Source organism: Theropithecus gelada, chromosome 9, assembly GCF_003255815.1.
Source record: "Theropithecus gelada isolate Dixy chromosome 9, Tgel_1.0, whole genome shotgun sequence".
Lineage (NCBI taxonomy): Eukaryota > Metazoa > Chordata > Mammalia > Primates > Cercopithecidae > Theropithecus > Theropithecus gelada.
In genome coordinates, this window is record NC_037677.1 from 11,638,053 (window position 1) to 11,664,643 (window position 26,591).

At 48.5% G+C, this 26,591-nt stretch overlaps 1 protein-coding gene across 2 annotated transcripts; it reads left to right on the forward strand.

Moving 5' to 3' along the window:
* Positions 1-2,063: 2,063 nt before the first annotated feature.
* On the forward strand, positions 2,064-25,357 carry ECHDC3 (enoyl-CoA hydratase domain containing 3). Of its 2 annotated transcripts, XM_025396709.1 has the most exons (7): positions 2,064-2,463; positions 8,359-8,480; positions 10,813-10,910; positions 16,731-16,931; positions 17,867-17,875; positions 23,606-23,611; positions 24,513-25,357. In XM_025396709.1, exons 1-7 carry the CDS (start codon positions 2,294-2,296, stop codon positions 24,819-24,821), a joined length of 915 nt encoding a protein of 304 aa, XP_025252494.1. In that variant the 5' UTR covers positions 2,064-2,293; the 3' UTR covers positions 24,822-25,357. The 2 variants fall into 2 exon arrangements, with proteins under 2 accessions (XP_025252494.1, XP_025252495.1); XM_025396710.1 differs by lacking the exons at positions 17,867-17,875; positions 23,606-23,611 and having other exon boundaries at positions 24,501-25,357.
* Positions 25,358-26,591: the final 1,234 nt, after the last annotated feature.

Genomic DNA, 26,591 nt, shown 5'->3' on the forward strand with positions numbered 1-26,591 from the left:
ATGTTACATGCCCCAGGGCTCTCACTGAAAGTAAGCCCCTCCATCTTCCCCATTGCACCGCTGAACCATGTCATTACATGTCTACTTTAGAAGGGCCTGAAATTAAAATATAGTAGTAAAAAATAAATAAATAAATAAATAAATAAATAAATAAATAAATAAAAGTTCAAAAACCACTCCATAAGAAGCTGAAAATCTGTACTTCACGTTTCTTTCCCTGAGCCCTGAGGAGGTCTAAGTCTTCCTTCATTTATTCCCACATCAAGCCTGAGACATCAGCTTCCCCAGAACCGTGTTTTCATCCTGCATTATTTCTGCAATGTTCCATCAGGCATCTGCGGGTCTTTAAAGGAAATGTGAAAAGGTAGCAAAGACATATCTGTGCAGCAAAGACATGTGGCACAGGAAAGAAGTGGAGAAATCAAAGCCAGAGCCACCTGGAAATCAAATTGTGTCAGGGAGAAGGCCTGAGTGGAAAATAGATTAGAAGGGCAGTGAACAAGAGACAGGAAAGAAAGGCAGCCCCTACAAAAGTTAATTAGAAGCAGAGGAGGCCAGAATTTGAAAAGCAGCCTGAATCTGAAAAGAGTCCTGCACTGCTTGAGGAAGGACTCAAGATTCAGTAAGTTCTATCGACTTCTATCTGGGTAACGAACGCAGTGGCCGTCCACCTGCACGTCCCTCTTTGCTAACCACGCTCAAACTGGGGCTGCAGGCTCTGAAAGAAATCCAGGGAGGAGGCAGACATGAAAGGAATGGGAACGCAGGCCTAGGACTTCAGATGAGAGGGTACCCTCCATCCACAGTGCCATCCTTCATCTGACTTCCACCCCGTCCTGACTCTGGGCCTGGTGCAAACAGGGCTGGTGAAATTGGTGGGAACTGGGAAAATGATACCTGCCTGGACTACCCCGAACGTCGAAAGAGACGGCATAGGTACAGGCACTGGCAGAGTGGGGCTCCACAAAGAGTGACCTGTTATTATTAAATCATATGTAGCAGCAGGTGGAAGTGGCTTCTGAGCCTTTCCATTTTTTTTTTGAGACGGCGTCTCGCTCTGTCGCCCAGGCTGGAGGGCAGTGGCACAATCTCGGCTCACTGCAACCTCCGCCTCCCGGGTTCAAGCGATTCTCGTGTCTGAGCCTCTCGAGTAGCTTGGACTACAGGCGCCCGCAGCCACGCCCAGCTAATTTTTTATATTTTTAGTAGAGACGGGTTTCACCATGTTGGTCAGGCTGTTCTCGAACTCCTGACCTCAGGTGATCCACCTGCCTCGACTTCCCAAGGTGTTGGGATTACAGGCGTGAGCCACTGCGCCCGGCCGCCTTTCCATTTTCATCTGCGCAGTCCAGGTTCGGAGTGCTCTCGGAGCTCCTTCATCTTCCCCAAACCCCGTGTATCAGTTCCCTCTTGCGCCAGCTCCCCTGTGGAATGGGGCCTCCTCATCTCCTCTCAGCTAGCGAAAGTCATCTTAGTAAGAGACCAGCAGTAACCCTAGGCCCTGAGGGCGGTCACTTTGATCAGGCTCTGCCACCCCACGCTCGGCCTTTTCGGAGGCACTTGGCATGACTGCGAGGTCAGGCTCAGGTGTTCTAGAAATTTAACTTTATTTTGTTTATGAACTTATTTTCCATTTCCAGCCACCTGGTGGCAGAAACGTAAAGTGTGGACCCCAGCGTCTGGATGAGAGGACACAAAGCATTAAAAAGTCAACGTCGGGGCAGCCAGGCGCCCCACGTGCTAGCCCTCCAGGCCCCGGGCGTTTCCTAGGCAGGTAGGGGAGCGGTTGGTAACAGTGCAGCGCCACTCACCCCGAAGCTCGTTTTCCCAATGCAGGCAAACGCCACATTCCTGGTGTTGGTGCAAAAAGAAATCATCCTACTTGTCCCCTCGCTTAAACTTTCCCACAGGCGTTGTCAAACAACCCCAAGAGCTGGCCTGCGGGTTTTCAATGCGCGCCTTTCACCCTGGGGGGCGGGGCGAGCCGGGGGAGGGCCTCGTGGGGGCGGGGCGTGCCGGGGCGTGGCGTAGTGGGGAGGGGCGTGTCTGGGCGGGGCGTAGTGGGGACGGGGCGTGCCGGGGCGGGGCGTAGTGGGGACAGTGCCCGGCCTGGGGCGTCCTCGCGAAGCCTAGGTCTGTCAGGTGGTTCCGTACGGGTCTCGGCCACAGCTGAGTTCCGTCGAGTTCCGTCCCGTTCCGTCCCGGCTCTGCTCACAGCAGCGCCCTCGGAGCGCCCAGCACCTGCGGCCGGTCAGACAGCGCGATCCTGCGGCGCCTGGCCGTCCCGGATGCCATGGCAGCCGTCGCCGTCTTGCGGGCCTTCGGGGCGAGGGGGCCCATGTGTCTCCCGCGCGGCCCCTGGGCCCAGCTGTCCGCCCGCTTCTGCAGCCGGGACCCGGCCGGAGCGGGGCGGCAGGAGTCGGAGCCGCGGCCCACGAGCGCGCGGCAGCTGGACGGCATAAGGTCAGCCCCGGGCCGCACGGGCTCCTCGCGTTGGGGCCGGGTCGGGGTCGGGGCGCGGGCGCCGCCACTGACGCCGCGAGGACCCGGGGAGCCGCAGCCCCGTTTGCGCCCCTGGGGAGGGAACCCCCCGTGTCCCGGACCCGGGCCTGGCAGCGAGTCGGTGGGACTGGCCGGGGCTCCGAAGCCTTCAGGGCCGCCTGCGGGGTCACTGGGCCTCCAGCCGCTGGGCCTGCGGAGAGGTCTGGAGAGGAGGGCTCTGGGCCCCAGACCCGGCTCCAGGGGGAGTGTGGGCACGGCCGAGCTGCTCCTTGGCCCTCACCCAGAGGCGCGGGGCTGGGGGCGGGACAGTAAATAGTACTAAGGACACAGCGTCCTGAGTGCTGCCCTTGTGGCTACAGGCCCAAAACTCTTAAAAATGTGCTTGTGTGCCAACTGAAAACTGGCGATAGAGTCATGAAGGTGGAGGGCCCTGCCCACTTCAGGCCTGAGCCGGGTGCTTGCCTGGCCCGGGCAAGGGTGCAAAGGGAGGCCTGAGTACCATGTTTCAGCATGTTTCAGTTCTAAATCAAGCTGTTAAATAAGCGTCGTTTTCTCCTACCCTGAGATGTTTACCTTCCGAAGAAGACCTAGAAGGCCGCGGGTGAACTGATAATGAGATGACCGGGTGGTTCCCCGCAGGGGTGGAGAGCCAGCCCCTGGCTTCAGCGTTTTCCTTTTCTGCCCACCCTCCTCTCATCCTTTCCCACCTTTGCACCCGTCCTTTCTGCTGCTCTGCAGGGGACTGGGTGCACAGATCTGCAGACACCCTTCCAGCATGCCCGGATTGTCTGTCCCCTCATGCCCTACAGGCAACTGCTCTTGGCTGCCTTTGGGCTTGTGGTGCCCACAGCAGGGGCAGGGAATTCCAGGGTCTCAGTAATGGCCCCAGGGTTTAGAAAGGGGATGGTTCCTTTCCCTGTGGACCCCTTGCTCATCATCTACAGGAGCACAGGCCAGAGCAGGGCCCAGGCCAGGGCCTTTCTTGCCCATTGCTAAGTTTCCACTTCTGTAAATCTGGTCACATCTGGTTGGAAGCCTGACTTCTGGGCAGGCCAGATGACAAAAAGGAGGCTGGTCGAGTTCTCCAGAATTAAACATGAATCAGCAAAGGTGGTGACTGAAACACTCTCGCGTGAATGCTAGGGGTTGTTTAGTAGGAAAGGAAACTTCTTAACCAGGCATTAAAGCAGCACTATGTAAGGCACTAAGCAGGTCAACTTGTGCGAGAACTTGAGCAACCCGTCACTCTTCAAGTGTCCGTTTTCCATGCTCCTCCCAGCGGCACTGCTGTCATGGACCCAGGGCCAGCTCTGTGCTGGTCTCCTGGCATCCATGATCCCTAATTCTTAACAATGGCCTGCAAGGGGGATAATTTTATGCCTGCTTTACAGTGAGGAAGCAAGTTCAGAGAGGTGACAGCCTGTTCAGGGCCACACGGCCAGTAGGTCTCACCAGGGTTCAGAGAGGTCCCTCTGCCCCAAAGTGGTTTCTACTCTGTTTCTACTCCCCGCTTGGTTTGAAAAGAGATGGCAAAAAAACTGGATGCAATGTCATTCCACTGCATTCGGTGGAATTGGCTGTGAAAAAATAGAAATGCTTTTTTGTCATTAGAACAGATATTGAGCGTCTTCTCTGTGTGAGAACATGACAGTCCCTCACTTCAAGGACCTTCTCGTGGTTTACAATAATGATCTTCAGACAGCTCATGGGGGCATTTATAGGGACCATCTCTTACCTTGATACTTATCGCATGCTCTGGTGGTAACCTCATTCTTAAAGTTTTCCTCTTCGGATAGGTGTTATTGGTGAAGCTCTCAGTGCAAGGCATCGCATGTTTTCAACCAAGATGGCCGTTGGGAGGGTTCAGTGATGAGATTTTTTAGGAGGTATTATTAACAGGCTTTGGTGCCAGTTGAATCAGGAAGAGATAAAAAACTAGAATGACTTTTTCTCTGATTCAGGCAGCTGAGTGGCACCACTCAAATAAGGAAGAGACGAGAGGGGCAGGTTTGAGAATGGGGGGATGCCCAAGGACACCTAGATGGAGAAGGCCAGTGGACATCGGAATGAACGTGTGCACCTGGAGCTCAGCTCAGAGGCGGCCGTTGACGTCAAGGTCATTGGCGAAGTTGCCTGGGAAGAGTGCGGAGGACAGAATTCAGGATGGCTGGCATTCAGGGATTAACAGAGGGCTAGTAGCCCACGAAAGAAGTCAAGAAGTGTGGGCGTCAAGCTACCCAGGTGTGGAGGCAAGAGATTGAGGGCACGAGCTGTTCCAGTGTAATAAAATACATAAAATAGGAATAGTTATACTAGATATAGATAATAGATATGATTATATATTAATATCATTAATCATTAGCTTATAGCAATTACTCTTTATTCCAATATTATAATTATCCTTGCTCTACAGTTATAACCTAGGAAAAACCAAGCCATACAGAGATAAGAGCTGAGGGGACATAGTGAGAAGTGACCAGAAGACTAGAGTATGAGCCCTCTGTTATTCCCCGGGCAGGGCCACCAGAGGGTTCCTTGGTCTAGCGGTAACGCCAGCGTCCGGGATGATGTCCGTTGCCAAGCAGACCGTGGTCTAGTGGTAGCGTCAGTGTCAAGGAAAAACACCCGCTACTTAGCAGACCAGGAAAGGGAGTCTCCCTTTCCCCGGAGGAGTTTAGAGAAGACTGTACTCCTCTGCCTCTTGTGGAGGGCGTGACATCAGTCCGGCCCGCCCGCAGTTATCTGGAGGCCTGACCGTCTCCCTGTGATGCTGTGCTTCAGTGGTCACGCTCCTAGTCTGCCTTCATGTTCCATCCTTACACCTGGCTCTGCCTTCTAGATAACAGTAGCAAATTAGTGAAAGTACTAAAAGTCTCTGATATGAAGAAATAATGGCATAGGCTGTGTCCTCTCTCTCTCTCTATGTCTCTCCACCTCGGCTGCCAAACAGGGAAGGGCCCCCTGTCCAGTGGACACGTGATTCATGTGACCTTGTCAATCATTGGAGATGGCTCACACTCCTTACCTTGCCCCTTTTGCCTCGTACCCAATAAATAACAGCACAGCCTGGCATTCAGGGCACTACCGGTCTCCGCCTCTTGGTGGTAGCGGTCCCCCGGGCCCAGCTGTCTTTTCTTTTATCTCTTTGTCTTGTGTCTTTATTCCTACAATCTCTCATCTCAGCACACGAGGAGAAAAACCCACCGACTCTGTGGGGCTGGACCCTACAAAGAAGGACCGGCCAGAGAAGTACAAAACAACCGGGAGAGAAGAAATCTGTCTCCAGAAGGAGGGAATGATCGAGATGGCCAGTGGATTTGGATCTGGCAATTAGGAGATGGTCTGTGAGAAGAGCTTGGGTGGAGCGGGAGGAGTTGAGCCTGGTTCCTCTGGGTTGGAGAGTGGACTCTGCGGTTTAGAACACTCACAGTGTCGGAGCCAAACAGCTAATGGGACACATGAACAGATTCTGCAGTGCACAATGGCCTTGGGGGCTGGAATCTTTTTATACGATTTTGTCTGAGACCTTAGCATTTAGTTTAAGCATAAGTCACCGATGGGATGGCAGCTTTTTATATTTGCTACAAGAAGCACCCTCATTATTTGATGGAGAGGTTTATAAGCCGTTCTCCCACCACCCGCACCAAATGTAAGTTGTGAAGTCTATCAGCAAATCAGCACAAGTAATTTTTGTACTCAGGAAAGAACAATGTTTATAAGAAACAACAAGATGAATAGCGCAGCCTCCTGAAGACTGCAGCAACCTTGAAACGGTGTTCCAAAGAAAGTGGTTATTCTTATCGAAATAAATTCAGTCATCAAAGTTGTTTTCCAGAAAAACACGACACAGAATACTATTTACGGAAGATCCAAGCTGGCTGTACCGCGGAAGGAATATCACATTCAAAAAAGATTGAGGAAGGCAGGAAACATGTAGGTGAAAACTGATAGGAAACACATAAAATACATAATAACAATCTGGTGTTTGGCTCTTTGCCCATTTCTTATAGCAGCCAAAAATAAGACATTTCTGTGTACAGGCAGCAAGATGACAATACAGATTATTTTATTCAGCACATGGGATGCCTCAAAAGAGCGAGCAGGCCCTTTGGACCCCAGCTTTTTGTGACGGGATATGTCCAGAAGAGCCCTCTTGCTGTGCGACTTGTACTTTTATTCTTCACGTATTATCCCATTTGCAGACAGCACGAATTGTTTTGTAGACTTACAGGATGCCACTATAAGAAAAGATGGGCCTAGGCACAGTAGCTCACGTCTGTAATCCCAGCACTTTGGGAGGCCAAGGCGGGTGGATCACCTGAGGTCAAGAGTTCGAGACCAGCCTGGCCAACATGGTGAAACCTCAGCTCTACTAAAAATATAAAAATTAGCTGGGTGTGGTGGCACACACCTGCAATCCCAGCTACTTGAGAGCCTGAGGCAAAAGAATCACTTGAACCCGGGAGGCAGAGGTTGCAGTGAGCTGAGATCATGCCATTGTATTCCAGCCTGGGCAACAAGAGTAAAACTCCATCTCAAAAAAAAAAAAAGATGGACTGGGTACAGAAAAATAGAATGAATGAATAAGGCTGAGAATTCTATAGCACAACAGGGTGACTATAGTCAATAATAATTTAATTGTAGATTTGAAACTAACTAAAAGAGTATCATTGGATTGTTGATTTATCCTTTGTTATCCACAAAGGATAAATGCTTGAGGGGATGGATACCCCATTTTCCATGATGTGATCATTGCGCATTGCTTGCCTGTGCCAAAACATCCCAGGTACCCCATAAATATATATACACCTACTATATGTACTCACAAAAATTAAATATAAAAAATTGGGTCAGACACGGTGGCTCCTGCCTATAATCCCAACACTTTGGGAGGCTGAGGCAAGCGGATCACCTGAGATCAGGAGTTCAAGACCAGCCTAGCCAACATGGTGAAACCTCATCTCTACTAAAGATACAAAAGTAGCCGGGCATGGTGGTGGGCGCCTGTAGTCCCAGCTATTCGGGACGCCGAAGCAGTAGACTCGCTTCAACCCGGGAGGTGGAGGTTGCAGTGAGCCGAGATCTGGGGCGTTATTTTCTTTTTTTTTTTTTTTTTGAGACGGAGTCTGGCTCTGTCGCCCAGGCTGGAGTGCAGTGGCCGAATCTCAGCTCACTGCAAGCTCCGCCTCCCAGGTTTATGCCATTCTCCTGCCTCAGCCTCCCGAGTAGCTGGGACTACAGGCGCCCGCCACCTCACCCGGCTAGTTTTTTGTATTTTTTAGTAGAGACGCGGTTTCACCGTGCTAGCCAGGATGGTCTCGATCTCCTGACCTCGTGATCCGCCCGTCTCGGCCTCCCAAAGTGCTGGGATTACAGGCTTGAGCCACCGCGCCCGGCCTGGGGCGTTATTTTCATTCTGGGTTTCTTTTCTAACTTTTTTCTAAGAAACAATGGAAAGAAAGCAGTGGAAGGTAGCCACTGTTTGTCAGATTTCTCCGGCGCCTGCTGCTGTCATGCTAAGCTTGCAGCCTCTCTGGGTGGTGTTGATTTTGGAACTGCTGTGCGTTGCCCTCTCTGTGGAGGTGGCAGTCATGTTTCTGACATCTAACATGGAGAAAAAGAGAAACAAATCAAGGGAAGAGGGAGGAAACCCAGCCTGCATTTCAGGTCGCCTTTTTCTTGTTTTGACTTGGCTATAACTCCAGAGAGTCGACAGATCCTCTACATTGGCACTAAGCCCCAGCAGTTCTCTTTTCTTGTCTTTTAAAAATAGCTCCTAAATTAGACAGGAATCGCAGGGGTCCTCACTTGTTTTGACTGGTGCGTGACCCTGTGATTGTAAAATGTGCTTCACAGGAACATCGTCTTGAGCAATCCCAAGAAGAGGAACGCGTTGTCACTTGCAATGCTGAAATCTCTGCAGAGTGACATTCTTCATGACGCTGACAGCAACGATCTGAAAGTCATTATCATCTCGGGTATGTGTCTGATATCTGTCCTTAGTATTCTGCAGTGCCCAGAAGAGCTTTCTTGAGAGTCTTTAGTTAACTGGGGCATCCCTTCATTTAACTGGAGAATTGTTTTGAAGCTCCTTTACAAGAACATTAATTATAGAAAACACCTGTGTAGTTGGTGATTTGGTCCTAACACTATTAACTGCAGAATGTATAGCAGAGGTGACTGTTCAGTGAAAATCTGTCTTTTCCTTTTTGTTAGATACTAAAACATTTCTGTTCTTGGCTATACTGGTATTCCCCTCAAAGTCAGAGAATTGATTTCTTCATGGACCTTATAAAATGGGTTTAACCACTAATCCTTTGGGGCATTTGATTGGTTTGACTTTTCTTTTCTTACCAAGCTTGCGAACTGATATCTGCAGTGCCTTTAATGGTGCTGGAAAGGATGCCATATTCTGCTCATTTGTTTGCTTGCTCCAAAAAGAACTTTTACAGAATTATTTTTTCTTGTGATGATGGGACTGGTATAAATATTAGTAATATTAGCATTTTAAAGTGTGCACAAAAAAATATGACGATGATACTTTGTGATGCTGTGTTTGTTTGGCAAGTCAAGCATCAGGATTTCCGGAGGCAGAAACTCAGAATGTTACCATCTTATCCATGGTTAATCAGAAGTGTTCAACTGGCCGGGCGCGGTGGCTCAAGCCTGTAATCCCAGCACTTTGGGAGGCCGAGACGGGCGGATCACGAGGTCAGGAGATCGAGACCATCCTGGCTAACACGGTGAAACCCCGTCTCTACTAAAAAATACAAAAAACTAGCCGGGCGAGGTGGCGGGCACCTGTAGTCCCAGCTACTCGGGAGGCTGAGGCAGGAGAATGGCGTAAACCCGGGAGGCGGAGCTTGCAGTGAGCCGAGATCGCGCCACTGCACTCCAGCCTGGGTGACAGAGCGAGACTCCGTCTCAAAAAAAAAAAAAAAAAGTGTTCAACAGTTTTATATGGTGAAGAGAAAAGAAATTAGAACTAGTACAATCCAGCAGCCATGTGGGATGTCACCTGGATACAGCAAAGGCAGTTAACTTCTTTTTTTTTTTTTTTTTTTGACACAGTCTTGCTCTGTTGCCCAGGCTGGAGTGCAGTGGCATGATTATAGCTCACTGCAGCCTCAAACTTCTGGGCTTAAGTGATCTCCAGCCTCAGTCCCCTGAGTAGCTGGGACTATAGGTATGTGCCACTACACTCAGCTAATTTTTTATTTTTTGTGGAGCTAGCGACTTGCTATGTTGCCCAGGCTGGTCTCGAACTCCTAGCCTCAAACAACACTGCCACCACTGTGCCTTGCTAATTTTTAAGGTTTTATTTTGCAGAGACAGGGTCTCACTATAGCTTCTTAACTACACAATTACCTCACTTACAAAAAGACAATAATATTGCCTATCAATCAAGGTAACTACAACAGCCAGGCATGGTGGCTCATGCCTGTAATCCCAGCACTTTGGGAGGCCAAGGCGTGCAGATCACTTGAGACCAAGAGTTCGAGACCAGCCTGGCCAACGTGGCCAAAACTCCATCTCTACTAAAACTACAAAAATTAGCCAGGCGTGGTGGCAGGCGCCTGTAATCCCAGCTACTCAGGAGGCTAAGGCACAAGAATTGCTTGAACCCCGGAGGCAGAGGTCGCAGTGAGCCAAGATCGTGCCTCTGCACTCCAGCCTGGGCAACAGAGCAAGACTCTGTCTCCAGCAACAACAATAGCAACAAAAGGGAAGTATGAGAAAATGTTATCAGCTCATCAGTAGGATGACATTTTCTTGTTGATGACAGCAGTGATAGCAGCCACATCCTATGATCCCTCATCTGTAAAATGAAGACCAGAAGGCTTCCGAGGTCTCTCCCTACCCTCACCTCCCAGTTCAGCCATGATGGTTGGCCACCACTTGTAGACGAAATGACATGGACACTGCCTTCGGCATGGGGGATTTTGATGAGCTTGTGTGACTCAATACACTCAGGCCAGAGCGAGTCCCCAAATAAAGGCTCTGTATAAAATACCTTTGCCTTGGTAACTGAACCTTCTCCTTATGTAATTGTGTATTTCTATCATTTTCCATCAAGGACTTTTAGGACACCTAGGCACGTAAAAAATGCCTCACCTTGCATTTTTCATCACAAACTTCTGGCTGGAACTTTTCCATCAAACTGGAATTATTCTTCTCAAAATTAGGCCATTAACTTGCTCTAAGTGAATGTTTGCTAAAGTTATTCAGTAGACAAGGAAGGGAACTAAGTGTCCAACTCTGGGTGTTTACATCTTTTTGTTTTCTTTTCTCAATTGGAAACATTTGCAGCTGAGGGGCCTGTGTTTTCTTCTGGGCATGATTTAAAGGAGCTGACAGAGGAGCAAGGCCGTGATTACCATGCCGAAGTATTTCAGACCTGTTCCAAGGTAAGCCGGGACGACAGTCGACAGTGCAAACCTGCAAATGATCATTATATTAAATGTTGAGTTCGCCTTCTAGCTTACAGATGAGATTTTATCCGTGAGACCCAACCACCCAGAGCAACTGGAAACTGTTTGGTCATCAGATCCTTTATCCAAGCAATTATTTGGTTTAGACTTTTTTTTTTTTTTTTCAGACAGAGCCTCTCTCTGTCACCCAAGCTGGAGTGCAGTGGTGCAATCTTGGCTCACTGCAACCTCTGCCTCCCAGGTTCAAGCGATTCTTCTGCCTCAGCTTCTTGAGTAGCTGGGACTAGCAGGCACGCACCACCACACCTGGCTAATTTTTGTATTTTTAGTAGAGATGAGGTTTCACCATGTTGGCCAGGCTGGTCTCAAACTCCTGACCTCAGGTGATCCTCCCACCTCGACCTTCCAAAGTGCTGGGATTACAGACATGAGCCACCGTGCACGGCCTAGTTTAGACTTTTAAGAAGTGACCATAATTTGCTATTGATTTTGTTGTGTACCAAAGAAAGTGGAATATAGGATGGTACTCATGGTTGCCATGTCTAGCATTGTGGGAGTATGTCTTCGTGTAGAAGTTTGGAGTAAGAGGAAAAAGGTGAAAATGTGTGTCTTTAGAGAGGAAGAATCTAAGATTATAATAATTTTTTAAAAATTTAAACTAAAACAACTCTGTTAAATGGGAAAGAACGTTAATAAGTGGAATAACAATAATGGTTTTTTAAATTGTTTTCAAATGCTTCTTTCAACCAGCCTTTATAATCACCACCTCCAAGTAGGAAAATTAACCTCTTCGTTGTTGCTTCTTTTCTGCCTCTTTCACCATATTAAGGAGGAAAAATACCAACAGCCACAGAGGAAGAAGAGGTACAAAAAGTTTTGGATGATTTATAAATGCATGAAATCAACCCCTTGGGTAATGAAAAATTGAATAGAGAATCCAGCTTTAAGTAATACATTGTTCATCTAATGACCGTTTATTGAGCACCTATTATAATACCTGCAAGGCATTGAGGGAAACATAAGAAAAAATTGCTTTCTGCCGAACGGAAACTGAAAATCTATTTGGGAAACAACACATATAAAACAGCTTCATAACCTGCCTCTAAGATAGTTTAACCTAATTTTTTATTCATTCATCAACTTATTCATTCATGTGTTTGGTCATTAATGATTTCACAGATGTTTAATGATATAAGACACAAGTGAGCAACAGCGATGTGAATGGGAAGATGATTAAGACATCCCCATTTGTTTTCCTTGCCCTTCCAGAAACCCATAACGAGATCAGGTTCTATTTTTCTCACTCCATGGAAGGACAAACAGGAAAAGCAATTTACTTGAAGCTTCATGGGGAAGTGGGAGCAAGTTAGAGCCGAGACCTGGATCTTTTGTTTCCTACGTTAATGATGTTTATGTAACATTCCACTCTTAGGTTTGCCAAGGCTTGGTGCTGTAAAAGTTTTTTTCTACCAGTACCCAGTATGTTTGGCTGAAGTTGAAAAGCATCAAAGAGAACCAGTAAAGCCCTGTTATCCTCCCTAAGGGTCTGCTTTTATCACTCTGCTCTGGCAACTTCATGAACTGGGATCTAAACAGCATAGCCATGGGCCACAGGGGAGCAGGCCTTCTTCAGAGGATAAAGCCCAGATTTCTTGGAAGCCCCTAACCCTTGGAGGCCTCTGACTTCCTGAAAAAGACTCAGTGCATAAACAGGGCCTACCCCAAAGTAGTAAAATAGGACTGAAAGTGTATTGATTTCTTTAAACCATTTCTAAGAAAATCACATTGTGTTGGCTAAATATGAGTGCCATGGACTTGTGCAAGATTTCAATTTCCAAGTGAAATCAACAGGTAGATTGGAACAGAATGAGCTACATATTTCATTGTTCAGTTCATGCATGAGAAAATTTGATTTTAGAAAGGAGGATAGAGGTATCTGAATTAGCTAAGCATCTAAAAACTATACCAATTTGTTACAGACCACAAGTACTGCATGATAGTTAATTATATATAGACCAGGAGTAGGGCAAATTAAGAATGAGTAGAATGAGAATGAGAAGAACTTGACTCTGGAAGAGTGAAAATGACCTTCCATGGCGCTCATATTAGAGACTTCTTCTTTGTCTCTCTGCTTATATCCTGTTGAAGTTTGGAGACGGAACTCTAGTTCAGGAGAAGAGTCTGCTCTTTGCTCTCATACCCTGTCAATCACATGACAATGGGACAAGGTTTCTTGCTTTGGGAAATAACGCGAAACCCTTAGCGATGCCGTTAAAGGAGGTTAGGGCAGAGTTGTATTTATGTCACATTTTGGGGTCAGCAGACCCAAAACAGTACCTAATTCAGGAAGGTCAAATAGGTATAATCAGTTCTTGACTATCAAGTGTTTGATTATTCTAGCCTGTTGATTATTTAAATTCCCTTTGTCTTTTCTGAACTTCTCTCTAACTTTATATTTTAAATAGTCTTTTTTTTTTTTTTTTTTTTTTTCTTGAGACAGAGTCTCGCTCTGTCGCCCAGGCTGGAGTGCAGTGGCCCGATCTCGGCTCACTGCAACCTCTCCCTCCCGGGTTCAAGCAATTCTCCTGCCTCAGCCTCCCATGTAGCTGGGACTACAGGCATGCGCCACCATGCCTGGCTAACTTTTTTTGGTTTTATTTTTTTTTAGTAGAAACGGGGTTGCACCATGTTGACCAGGCTGGTCTCAAACTCCAGACCTCAAAATGATCCACCCACCTTGGCCTCCCAAAGTGCTAGGATTATAGGCATGAGCCACAGTGCCTGGCCTAACACAGTCTTAATCATGAAAGTAATAAGTACTTATAAACAGTTTTGAAAGTCTGGAAAAATAAAAGATTACCTATGTTATACCATATTCATACCTCCCAGAGAGAACTGTGATTAATATTTTGCTATATTTCCTTTTAGATCATTTTTTCATGTGAACCTGTTTTCCTAATCATATATAGGTGAGATTATAGTATAAAATTATATAATATGATTATAGCATTGAATGCTTACTATATGCCAGGTAATATTTTAAGTACTTTAGATATGTTAATTTATGTAACTGTCATGTTCTATAAGGATGGTGCTATTACCATGCCCATTTTACAGATGTGAAAACTGAGGGGTTAAATGACTTGTCCAGGATTACACAGTGAGTAAGTGACAGACTGAGCATCAAACCCTGGCAGCCTGGTTTCAGACCACGGCATAAGCTCCAGACTGCTACGCTGGTGTTTCTCTTGGAAATTTTCATTTCAGTGAGAATACAGCATCCTAGTCAATGGATGTAGTTTAGTTTCCATTGCCATTTATTTATTTTGTATATTTATATTATTTATAGTTTTTTTTTACTATTATAATATAATGATTTAGTGAGCATCTTTGGCATAGAGCTTTTTACCTATTTCATGTTATTTCTTAGAAGTAGAATTCCTAGATCAAAGGTGAATATGCATTTTTAGGCCGGACGCGGTGACTCACATCTGTAATCCCAGCACTTTGGGAGGCCGAGGCGGGTGGATCACTTGAGGTCAGGAGTTTGAGACCAACCTGGCCAACATGGTGAAATTCTGTCTCTACTAAAAATACAAAAAAGTTAGCTGGGTATGGTGGTGCACACTTATAACCCCAGGTACTTGGGAGGCTGAGGCAGGAGAGTCACTTGAACCCAGAAGGCGGAGGTTGCAGTGAGCCAGGATCGCGCCACCATACTCCAGCTTGGGTGACAGAGCAAGTCTCTGTTTCAAAAAAATAATATTAATAATTATATGTGTTTTTTATGCTGAATATATACTGTATTACCTATTTTTCTGCCAAGTTTTATGAAATCCTAGCCATTCACAGATGGTGGACAGGACAGGTAGACTGTTCAACTCTAATCCCAGTCAATTGGCTTTTCATCAGTAACTTCAGTTCCTTGGGTGGTGCAGCAACGCTCAGAACAAAAACAAAATCTTTTCTTTCTTTGCAGCAAGACTTTAGAAGTTCTTGGGAGTTCTTCCCCTTGTTATTCATTCCAGTTCACTGGTAATGAGCACTCGCTGGCCCATCCCCAGCCTCGCCCTACAGTGCATGAACCCCCTAAATCCACGAACAGTGTTGTGTACAGGTGTTTACTTATCTGTACATTCTTCTTCTTCTTCTTCTTTTTTTTTTTTTTTTTTTTTTTGAGACAGAGTCTCACTGTGTCACCCAGGCTAGAGTGCAATGGCACGATCTCAGCTCACTGCAACCTCCACTTCCCAAGTTCAAGCAATTCTCCTGCCTCAGCCTCCCAAGTAGACTGGGATTACCGGCACACACCACCACGCCCAGCTAATTTTTGTATTTTTTTTTTAGTAGAGACAGGGTTTCAGGATGTTGGCCAGGCTGGTCTCAAACTCCTGACCTCAGGTGATCCACCCACCTGTGTTCTTCTGAGGAGGATGCATTTCCTCATTTATCCTAGGGAATGTTATTAGTGTTTATCAGGTTCTGTAAAGGAGACCTCCCCCCAAAAAAGTCAAAAAGCACTACTATAGGATAGGATACCATAGCCTTAAATATATACTTGGTTATTTTAGAAGAAAGCTAATGAATATCAAATGTTTATGGATATAAAAGGTAAGCTTCTTAGACAGAATCTTCAAATCAATGAAGGTCGTTTGTCTTTGAATACCTGCCTTGGGGAAAGTAACCCAAATTTCATTCCCATCCTCTCTCCCTGCCAAGGTTCAAAGAGCAGCACTTTAGAAATTGCAGTTACCATAGCAACACACTCTGTGGCATGAAAACATAAGCTGCAAAAATAAGTTAAAGTTCTGGAAATGTATTGGTTGGAGGGGTTGTATTAGCACATTTCTGTCTCTCCTCTCTGTGCCAATGGCTCTATTTTAGGAATTTTGTTTACTTTGATGACAGCAGAGTCCCCCCGCCCCCATTTTAATAGAATTGAGAGAGTCTTCATGGTGGTAATTTGAGAAGTAATTATTAAGAAAACTGCCTTCAAGGGTCCTTTCCACCTTAATTTTTCAAGGAAGCACCAAATACCAGCTTCAGACTTTTAACACAAGAGCCTCACACAGGCACGGTGAAAACAGAACTGTCTCTGAAGGGTTTGATTTGTTCCCCAGAGATAAAAATCCACACTATTCTTCAGCGCGTTTGCCAGGAAGGCAGGTGGGAGTCTGTCACTTCTCAAGAGCTAAGCTTGGGGCCACCCCCTGCAGCAGCCCCCACCAAGCTTAGTGTCCTTGTTGTACAACAGGGCTCTGTCTCCATGAGGGTCTCAGAAAGACCAAATGACACTGCCTGGTTCAGAGTAGATATTTAATAGGAGTTAGTGCTCTCTGTGCCTTTTTTGACCCTTTTTCCATAGAATCTGATAAACTCACACATATGAAAAGTGCTCTGGAAACAGGAAAGTCATATAAAAGGATAGGCATTGGCTAGGCGTGGTGGCTCACGCCTGTAATCTGAGCACTTTGGGAGGCCAAGGTGGGTGGATCACTTGAGGTCAGGAATTCCAGACCAGCCTGGCCAACATAGTAAAACCCCATCTTTACTAAAAGTACCAAAAAAATTTAGCTGGGTGTGGTGGCCCATGCCTGTAGTCCCAGATACTCAGGAGACTGAGGCAGGAGGATCGCTTGAACCCAGGAGGAGGAGGTTGCAGTGAGCCAAGATCTCACCACTGCACTCCTTCCTGGGCAACAGAGCGAGACTCTGTCTAAAAAAAAAAAAAAAAGATAGACATTAATGTCGTGCCTCCCTCTGGGTGGAAGTGAAGTGGGTGTGTTTGTCCCGCAGGTCATGATGCTCATCCGGAACCATCCTGTCCCTGTCATTGCCATGGTCAATGGCCTGGCCACAGCCGCCGGCTGTCAACTGGTTGCCAGCTGTGACATTGCCGTGGCCAGCGACAAGTCCTCTTTTGCCACTCCTGGGGTGAACATCGGGCTCTTCTGTTCTACCCCTGGGGTTGCCTTGGCAAGAGCAGTGCCTAGAAAGGTAATTTAACTTCCCCCACCCACCTCTGCCTCCCAGCCTTCTCTGGAGTTCCTCCTCCAATCATGCGTTGATTCAAGAACCGCTTGTTAAAAGTGCCTTTCATATCAGGACGTTCTGCCCAGAGCGCCTCTGGCTAGATGGGCCATGACTTTCCCTCTAATGGCAGGGAGGGAAGAGCCGACCGCCTGCCTGGTCCTCTGTAGCTTCTGACGCAGGGTGTCAATTTGTGAAATCACTGCATTTCCATCATGTGTACCCTCAGTACCACTGGGGAGGTTTGCCGATTGGTTTTGTTTATCTTCCTAATGGCACATATTTTTTAATCTTATTTGAAATGCAATTGACTCAGTTTTGTTGCACTGAATGGTTGCCCGTGAGATAGAATAGCGTGCTGACATAATGCCAGTATCAAGAGCCTAGGATAGTAGTGTTGCTGGCTCACTCTTCGTCAACAGTCGTCTTGTTCCAGAACGGATTTACAGTAGGTGATTTTTGGAGTGTCTTGGGTTTACAACGGTTGCATTTCAAGAACATGAATCTCCTGTGCGTGGTATGTTGAATCTGCCCAAGAAGGAGCCGTGTTGCAAAGTGGTTTTGTTAACTACAGTGAAGTCTGTTTCCATCACAAAACTTTCTTCCTTCCTATAACATCATAAAATAATATTTCCTAAACCTTCCTTAAGTGTAAACCAACAGTGTTCTTGTTGCAGAAAAAGTGCCTCCTTGTTCTTAATTGGAAATCTGTAAAAAGGGGGGCAGAGTCTTAGACCACACCAAGTAAAGAAGCTATTGCTTTCTAATGTATATGATCTACTTTAGCATCAACTATGAAAATTAGCAGTTGCTCACATGCCTTCGACGCAAGAGAAATAAGATCCAAGGGAAATCCAGTAGTAGGACCAAGAAGTTTAGGGAAGTATTCCTTTCTTTTGCAGTGCCCCTTTGTTAGTTTTTGCAGAAATGTGTGTTTGTGGGGAAATTGTGAAGAAGACAGATACCTGTGAACACACACGCTTAGGACAGTGGGCTGGAAGTGGGCTCCACACTACAGTAGGTGACGGCTGGCTAAAGTGTCTTCAGACTAAGAGGATGTTTTCGACTCTATCAAGATCAACACTTACCTTAAACTCATTCAGTAATTTTTTTTTTTTTTTTTTTTTTTTGTTTGAGACGGAGTCTTGCTCTGTCACCCAGGCTGGAGTACAGTGGCGCAATCTCAGCTCACTGCAATGTTCAAGGGATTCTCCTGCCTCAGCCTCTATAGTAACTGGGATTACAGGCACGTGCCACCATGCCCGGCTAATTTTGTATTTTTAGTAGAGATGGTGTTTCACCATGTTGGCCAGGCTGGCCTCAAACTCCTGACCTCAAGTGATCCGTCCCCCTCGGCCTCCCAAAATGCTGGAATTACAGGTGTGAGCCACCGCACCTGGCCCATTCAGTAAATATTTCTTAAGACTCTACTTTGTGTATTACAAATTGACTGTCAGAGCTTGTTCACAAACTACCTTATAACTGTGCAAATCAAATCACAAGGCCTTTGTTTAATAAAAGACAGCTGTGCTGACAGCTGCTTGTCCTCTTCAACACCTGACATGCTGGAAGGTTCCACAGTAAAGCACTTGAAACCTTGAAGTCAGCCCTACTGTCTGGATAAGAACCGATTCTCTCTTAAACTTTTGAAATCAAGGCTTATTAGATTTGATCCCTAGAAACTTAATGCTAGACTATATTTATCAAGTTTTAAATTGATAAAATTTAAAGTTTTTGAGAAGAGAAAGGGGAAAATATGACAAAAAAGAGGCCTTAAGTTCCAAGGAAGTCCAGTCTTCAGAAACCCCATTTCATAATCGCCCAGTTAGATGAACCAAAGTAGCTTTTACCTCCCAAGGACAGACCTCAGAAAATGGGGCAAAAAATCTCCAGACGGCCCTACTCGGGTTCCTGGTCTCTGTTCTCATGTTCTGACCCCCAGAAGGCCTCTAAATCACTCGAGTGGAGACTCGCCAGTTTTTTCTAATCAGGTGCCTGAAAGCGGTTCAGAGTTCTGTCAACAAGTCCTTGCACGCTGGGCTTATTAATGCTGGGCCACTCGGAGCCATGACTCAGGAACGTGGTTTGGGGTCAACACTGAAAAGCAGAAATCACAGTACTGATGAAGGGAATTTTGTAGGAAGAAAAAGTCTTTTGGAACTTAAGGCCTTTGTTAGGTTTCTGGATTTGCAGATCTAATTGTGTGGGCCTGCTTTAGGAGGAGAAACTGGGATTCATAACAATCTAGTACACCTGACCCAAACCACCTGCCCGTTGTCTTTGCCGATCGCGTGCATGTGAACCCATCCGTGGACATCCGTGCACAGGCCCACCAAGTATTTTGGGGGTGGGTGCGTGTCCCTCATACACCTACAGGGAAGCTAGCAGGTACTTTTGCAAACTGGCCTGGACAAATTGGGCTTGTCTCACGCTGGCTAAGACAACATGTGTGGGTCACTAGTGCCCTCTCCCGGCCGCCAAGGGACCTGCTTGACTGTGCTGGAGACGGGCAGAAACAATGGAATCAAGCCTGTCTCTTCATTCCAGACCAAGCCTGGACATGAATAATAGTCCCCATTTGTAAAGAGCTTCTCTCCTTGGGCATGATCTAAATAATGCATGTTCCCAGCACCCTATAAAACACCCTGCCTGGCGCAGCTGCTCCGTTCCCAGGCAGAGCTGGCCTTGCTCAGACCCGGAGCCAGTGGCTCAAGCAGCCGGCCTCACTGGAGAGCACGTGGGAAATGAGAAGCCCTTCCTCCCAGAACAGTCATTTTCCTGAGGCAGGCAGACTCTGATTTCCAAGCAGCTAATGAGAACAGAGTGGGTTTTCTAAGCTGGAAAGATGGTTAAAGCCCGCTACTCAAACTGGTGCAGATGTTAGAGAGCCTGGGAGAAAGGCTGGGTCTCCAGCCTGCCCCAGACGGGCTGTGTTTTAGCAGTGATTTGTGTGGCCAGAGGTTGGGAGTGCAGTTTTAGAGGAAGCACAGTTCCACACCCAGTTTGCAAGAGGGCCTGGGAGTTTCAGGGCCTCGTGTCCTTACTCCAGTGTGCTTCCCTCAGAGCCCGGCCATGTGGCAGCCCCAGGGACAGACCCTGCCGGTGCCTTGGCGCCAGTGCGAATGCATGTGCGTGTGTGTGTGCACAAGAACCCCATGGGCTCTGCTCAGGCCTGACTCTTTCCATAGTGCTCCTCCTGCAGCTCTTCACCCTGCTGCTGGTAGTCCCTGGGAGACAGATGCCGTGTGCTGTGGTTTCAATGCTGTGTCCTCCCCAAATTCCTGTGTTGAATCCTCACCCCCAAGGTGATGGTGTTGGAAGGTGGGGCCTTTGGGGGTGATGAGGTCATGAGCATGGAGCCCTTGTGAATGGGATCAGTGACTTTGTAAAAACAGCCCCAGTCAGGGCGTGGTGTCTCATGCCTGTAATCCCAGCACTGTGGGAGGCCGAGGCGGGTGGATCACCTGAGGTCAGGAGTTCGAGACCAACCTGGCCAACATGGCGAAGCTCCGTCTCTACTAAAAATACAAAAATTAGCTGGGTATGGTGGCGCATGCCTGTAATCCCAGCTACTTGGGAGGTTGAAGCAGAAGAATCCCTTGAACCTGGGAGGCGGAGGTAGCAATGAGCCGAGATCGTGCCATTGCACTCCAGCCTAGGCAACAAGAGCGAACCTCCATCTCAAAAAAAAAAGCAACAAAAAACAGAAAAACAGCCCCAGAGAGCTGCCTTAACCCTTTTTCTGCATGTGAGGACACAGCTAGAAGGCCCCGTTTATGAACCAGGAAGCAGGTCCTCAGCAGTTGCGGAGCTGGCACCCTCACCTTGGACTTCGCAGCCTCCAGAACTGTGAGATATAAATGTCTGTTGTTCATAAGCCACTGGGCTATGGTGCTGTGTTCCAGCAGGCTGAATGGACTAAGACACCACACCCATGCAAAGGGGCATGACGTGGGGAGAGTCCCCTGTGGGCTGTAGCACACGATTCTTGCCACTTGGGTGGCCTATGAGATCCAGCAGACCCCTCTGATTTAATCGCCCCCATTCCAAGGCTGGGGTGACCATTTAAAAGCCAGCATTAGAGATCATGAACCATCTGTAGTTGGCCTAAGTGTGTTAAAAATAGGCATTGCATTCACTAGGTGCCTACTGAGTGCCCAGGACTGTTATTATACGAGCCTCGCACCTGCTATCTCTAATCCTTGCAATACTGCAGGAGGCGCTCATTTTTGTTTTCCAGATGAAACAAACTCCAAGGCATTAAATAGTTGAAGGTCTTGTGATTAGTAAGTGCCAGAGCTGGGGTTGGAACTCAGGTACATCTGGCTCAGCCAGGTCCCTTGAGCTCAAACCAGGTCCCTGAGCTTTTCTTCTACAAGCAAAATCTTCATAGTGACTTCCCTGATTTATGTCTGGCTCAGATGGACCATTTTTTCCCCAGCCTTTCCGTTGTACTCAATGTGACAGTGTGCCCTGCTGTCATTAGTTAGTGGCTTCTTCGCTGTGTCCCTTGGTGACAGTCATTTGTACCTGAGCATGCTGGCTGCAGAAGTGAGAGGTGAGAAATGGCTTGCTCAGGGGTCCCAGGAGGACCAGTGCCCAGCAGGCCTGGGACCAGGCCCCGCCTGTGAAGCTTGAACTCCAAAGGACTTGGCCCCAAAACATCTGGGGCATTTGGAATTCCATGCAAGTCTGCACCCACACACCGCCGGCCCAGGCCGCAAGTCCCCCACCTGGGATGAATACATGTCCATCTGCTGAGCCGGCCGGGAAGGAACATTTACTACTTTGGATTTACTCTTTCCTCCTTCCAGCTCTGACTCCATTCTTAACAACTCTGAAAGTCATCTAGGACTTGATCATTGCAAGTGACAAAGGGATCGATAAGGTTGACTTGGGTGGCTTTTGTTGTTTTTTCATGTTGCATCAGTTTTTCAGGCTTGGCCACTTCCTGACATTTGGTCCCTGTGAGTTCCCCAAGGGCCGCCTGTATCAGTAGAGGGAAAGTGGCTGGGAGGAGCCGTGACACCGTCTCCACCTTGGCTTCTGATCCCAGCTGACACGCGGTTCAGGGGCAGAGATGGAGCACAGCACCTTCCTGGCCCCATGCTGTGACCCGCTAGGTGTCTTCAGCAGGGTCCTATTTCACAGCTGTTCACAACAGGATCTGCTTTTTAGCTCCTGGTTCAACCAGGGCTTCAGACACACTTTGGCGTGAAGTGCTCTTCCTGGTCAACTAAAAATGGTCTGCCCTGAAACCCCCATAGCTGTCACATTCCTGCTCCCTCCAACATAAAATCAGTACAGTTCCAAAACAGGTGGCGATTTAGTCCATGCCTTTAACTTTACAGAGGAGACAAGGAGGCTCTGCATCACCCGTCCCTGGCTGCCAGCCCAGTGCCTGTGGGCTCCATCTCCACCCATGGTGGCAGGAGGGGCCTCAGGCCAGGCTTCTAGTCTCTCCTTTATCCAAGCTCAATCCAGGGGGATCCAATCTAGTCCTATGACTTAAAAACCTTCTAGATCCATGGTTCTAAACTGAGAGCAGTATTGGCCCAGGGATATGTGGCGATACCTGGAGACATTCTTGATTGTCACAGCTTGGTGTAGGGGTATGGGTACTACTGATAACTAGAGGGTGGAGGTCAAGGATGCTGCAGAACGTCCTGCAATACACAGGACAGCCCCCAGCCCCCCACCCAAAAAAAGTTTTCCGAACGTCAGTACCACCAGGGTTGAGAAACCCCACTCTACATGCTGATGCCTCTCCTGTGTCTGTCTCCAGCTAGTGCAGCTATCTATTACCAGGCAACAGGTCACCCACAGTATCATAGCAAAAGACAACAGAATTTGCAGTTTGGACAGGGCTCAGTGAGGAAGGCTTCTCTCTGCTCCACAGGGTCAGCAGCCTCAGCTGGGGACTCATCTGAAGGCTGCTTGCTCACATGTCTGGCTGTGGAGGCTGCCTCTGAGCTGGGCCCCTCAAAGGGTGGTTGGCAGCACACTGCACCTGGCCTCTCAGTGTGGCTTGGGCTTCCTCACAGCATGGAGGCCAGGTCCTAAGAGCCAGCCAGAGCCAGCTGGAAGCTGTATCACCTGCTTGCCCTCTTCTCAAAGGAACCAGCCTGCCACTTGTGCTATACTCTGTTTTCCTGCCTACCTGCCTTCCTCCCTCTCTTCTTCCCTCCCTTCCCTCCTTCATAAATATTGAATAGGTTGCTTGCTATGTGCCAGATAGTCTTCCAGTGCGGGAGATACAGAAATCAACAGAAGACTAAAAAAATGGCCAGGCATGGTGGCTCATGCCTGTAATCCTAGCACTTTGAGAGGCCAAGGCTGGAGGGTCACTTGTGCCCAGGAGTTCACGACCGGCCTGCGTAATATAGTGAGACGCCATCTTGGGAAAAAAAGAAATCCTGTCCTCCTGGAGTTTACGTGTTACAAAGGACACGTACTATAAACAAACATGAAATACATAGGGTGTTAAATGGAGAGAAGCGCAAATGATTTAAAATGTAACCAGGCGGGGTCGCTTCAGAGTTTGTTTTACACTTGGAGCAGGGTGGCCATGGAAGACCTCAGTGACAGGGGGCGCAGGACTGGAGGCCTGCGATGAGGGCGTGTGCCAGGAGAATAGCCAGGGAAAAGTCACTCCAGGCAGAGGGACCAGCGAGTCCGAGGACCCTGAGGTGACTGCGCACGGGCGTGTTTGAGGCACATCAGGGATGCCACCAGGATTGTGAGAGCCTGAGTGAGGGGTGGGGGAGGGAAGGCCCCCTGCCTGTGTGTCCTTGTGCCCCTGGGGATCCCTCTTTTCCATTGTAAATTTGACTTTAGAGGAGCCGGCTTGGTAGCGTGACTGAATTGGTTGGTGCAGTGGCTGTGAAGCAGAGGACACAGAGGGGAGGGAGGGAACTGGGCTCCCCGCTCTTCACCAGCCCTGGAACCTCAGGGGAGAGTTGTAGGAGGGGAGAGGGCATCCTCTCCTTGCCACTTCTTACCCATTGGTGAGTTAAAACCACGCTGGGCTCTACATCTGGTCCCTGAAGACATTGTCTGTAAATCCTCGTTTCTCCAGGAGGCCGGGGCTGCTCTTTCCAATCAAGCCGAGGTGGCAGCCCCGTGAGTGCTTGTGGGAAGTGGCCCCAGTGGGTTCTGAGAGGTACTGGACCCCCCACTCCGCCCCCCCAACCCCCACGCTGCAGTGTCTGTGGGTCATCCCAGCTGATGTGGATTCCATCCTGTGCTTGGCCCTCAAAAGAGGTAGACGACATCCCCAGCCGTGGCAGGGCTCAGTGACCAGATCTGTGCAGGAGCAAGACAACACGGGACAGTCACTGCCCCTGGGGCTGGTGTGGTTTCTTCGCTCTTGGAAAGATCCGCTCTCCTCCCGGGCAGGAGTTAGGGTACTGAAGACATCAGGGCTGGCAGGTGACGTGGTGTTTGATGAAGCAGGTCGTTGAACCGAGGCGGGACTCAGGTGGGGGCGGCGGGTCACAGGAGAGCACCTCAGTGACCTCCTGTGTCTCCCCGTAGGTGGCCTTGGAGATGCTCTTTACTGGGGAGCCCATTTCTGCCCAGCAGGCCCTGCTCCACGGGCTGCTCAGCAAAGTGGTGCCAGAGGCAGAGCTGCAGGAGGAGACCATGCGGATCGCGCGGAAGATCGCGTCACTGAGCCGCCCGGTGGTGTCCCTGGGCAAAGCCACCTTCTACAAGCAGCTGCCCCAGGACCTGGGGACGGCTTACTACCTCACCTCCCAGGCCATGGTGGACAACCTGGCCCTGCGGGACGGGCAGGAGGGCATCACGGCCTTCCTCCAGAAGAGAAAACCCATCTGGTCACACGAGCCCGCGTGACTGGAGGCAGAGGAGTGAGGCCCGTGGGCAGCGCCCAGGAGCCCGCCCTCCCCTCTGACCCCAACCCCACACTGCCTCTCAGCTTCAGCAGGCAACAGACGAGCTGCTTCTGTGACTTGATACTGGTGTCACAGCATTTGGCCTACATTAAAAGCCACGCTTTCATGGTGAAAGACAAAATGGGGAGTGGCTGAGGTGCTGACCTCGGTGCAAGGCTGGTGAGCCCTGTAGCGGGCCAGCTATGGCAGGAAGCCTGGCGTTTGGGGTGCTCCTTACAACATCTTAAGCAAGCGACCCCCCTGACATAGCAGAAGGTGACAACCCATGGAGGCAGGAAAGAAGGACACCAGCCTGACCCTTATCCAAAACCTCCTCCTAGGCGGAGTTAATCCTGGCTGCTCAGGAGAGGCAACACATTTCAAATCTCCATGAGATATTCTCCATGCAGAAAATCTTCTTGATTCTATAGAGACGTAATCATGCCTATGGCTTTGAATAATCTTATGTGATTTAAATAAATTTAATCTTTACAGAGACTGGTATGTTTTATCTCCCCAGCTATACTGCAAACTGTCTAAGAAAAGAAAAAAAAGCAACCGTTTTTATATGCTCACGCTGATGGACATAGAGTAGGTGCCTCCTATTTCTATAACCGATGTCATTGTTAACCACGTTTCTGTGAAACCCAGACTCCAGGCTCAACCTGAGGATGAAAACACTGGGGAGAGGAGGCGGGAGGCAGTAGACACGTCCTACGCATTAAGAGCACCTCCTCCTGGCTGGGTGGTGGCTCTTGCCTATAATCCCAGCACTCTGGGAGGCTGAGACAGGTGGATCACCTGAGGTCAGGAGTTCAAGACCAGCCTGGCCAATATGGTGAAACCCCATCTCTACTAAAAATACAAAAATTAGCCAGGTGCAGTGGCACGTGCCTGTAATCCCAGATACTTGGGAGGCTGAGGCAGGAGAATTGCTTGAACCCGGGAGGTGGAGGTTGCAGTGAGCCAAGATGGTGCCACTGCACTCCAGCTCTGGGGCAATAGAGCAAGACTCTGCCTCAACAACAACCACAAAAAAGCAATACCTCCTACGGACACACTTGCAAATGACGCTCGGCTTCCAGGAGAGATCACAGACCAAAACCAGGTGCATAGGTTTCCCACCTGAGCAAGGGTTTGACTTGGGACCTAAATCTATGACCTGCTGGCTTCAGGTCTAATGCGGCCCAAGAAATGTCCCAAATCTCTTGTCCTCAAGATTATCGTAAGGCTGATTGTTTAAAACCAGTTTATTTCACCTGCGAGTAGAACGTGGCCATTCATGGGATGAGTACCACGCTGGGGATGAAGAGCTGTAAGGCTCTAACCTGTGCTTATTCAAATAGCCGGGGCAAGGGTCTCATGGTATGGGTGTCCCTGAGTTGTTTTCACAGGTTTCTGCTGAGAAAGACAATTTGTGTCTTTCCTAGATTTTAGAAACCATAGAGTGTGCTCTTGAAAAAGAGGAGTTTGGGCCGGGCGCGGTGGCGCAAGCCTGTAATCCCAGCACTTTGGGAGGCCGAGACGGGCGGATCACGAGGTCAGGAGATCGAGACCATTCTGGCTAACACGGTGAAACCCCGTCTCTACTAAAAAAATACAAAAAACTAGCCGGGCGAGGTGGCGGGTGCCTGTAGTCCCAGCTACTCAGGAGGCTGAGGCAGGAGAATGGCGTAAACCCGGGAGGCGGAGCTTGCAGTGAGCTGAGATTCGACCACTGCACTCCAGCCCG

Coding starts and splice junctions, on each gene's coding strand:
- ECHDC3 (XM_025396709.1), top strand. CDS start 2,294: ATGGCAGCCGTCGCCGTCTTGCGGGCCTTCGGGGCGAGGGGGCCCATG. Junction 2,464..8,358: donor CGGCAGCTGGACGGCATAAG/GTCAGCCCCGGG, acceptor TGTGCTTCACAG/GAACATCGTCTTGAGCAATC. Junction 8,481..10,812: donor GAAAGTCATTATCATCTCGG/GTATGTGTCTGA, acceptor AAACATTTGCAG/CTGAGGGGCCTGTGTTTTCT.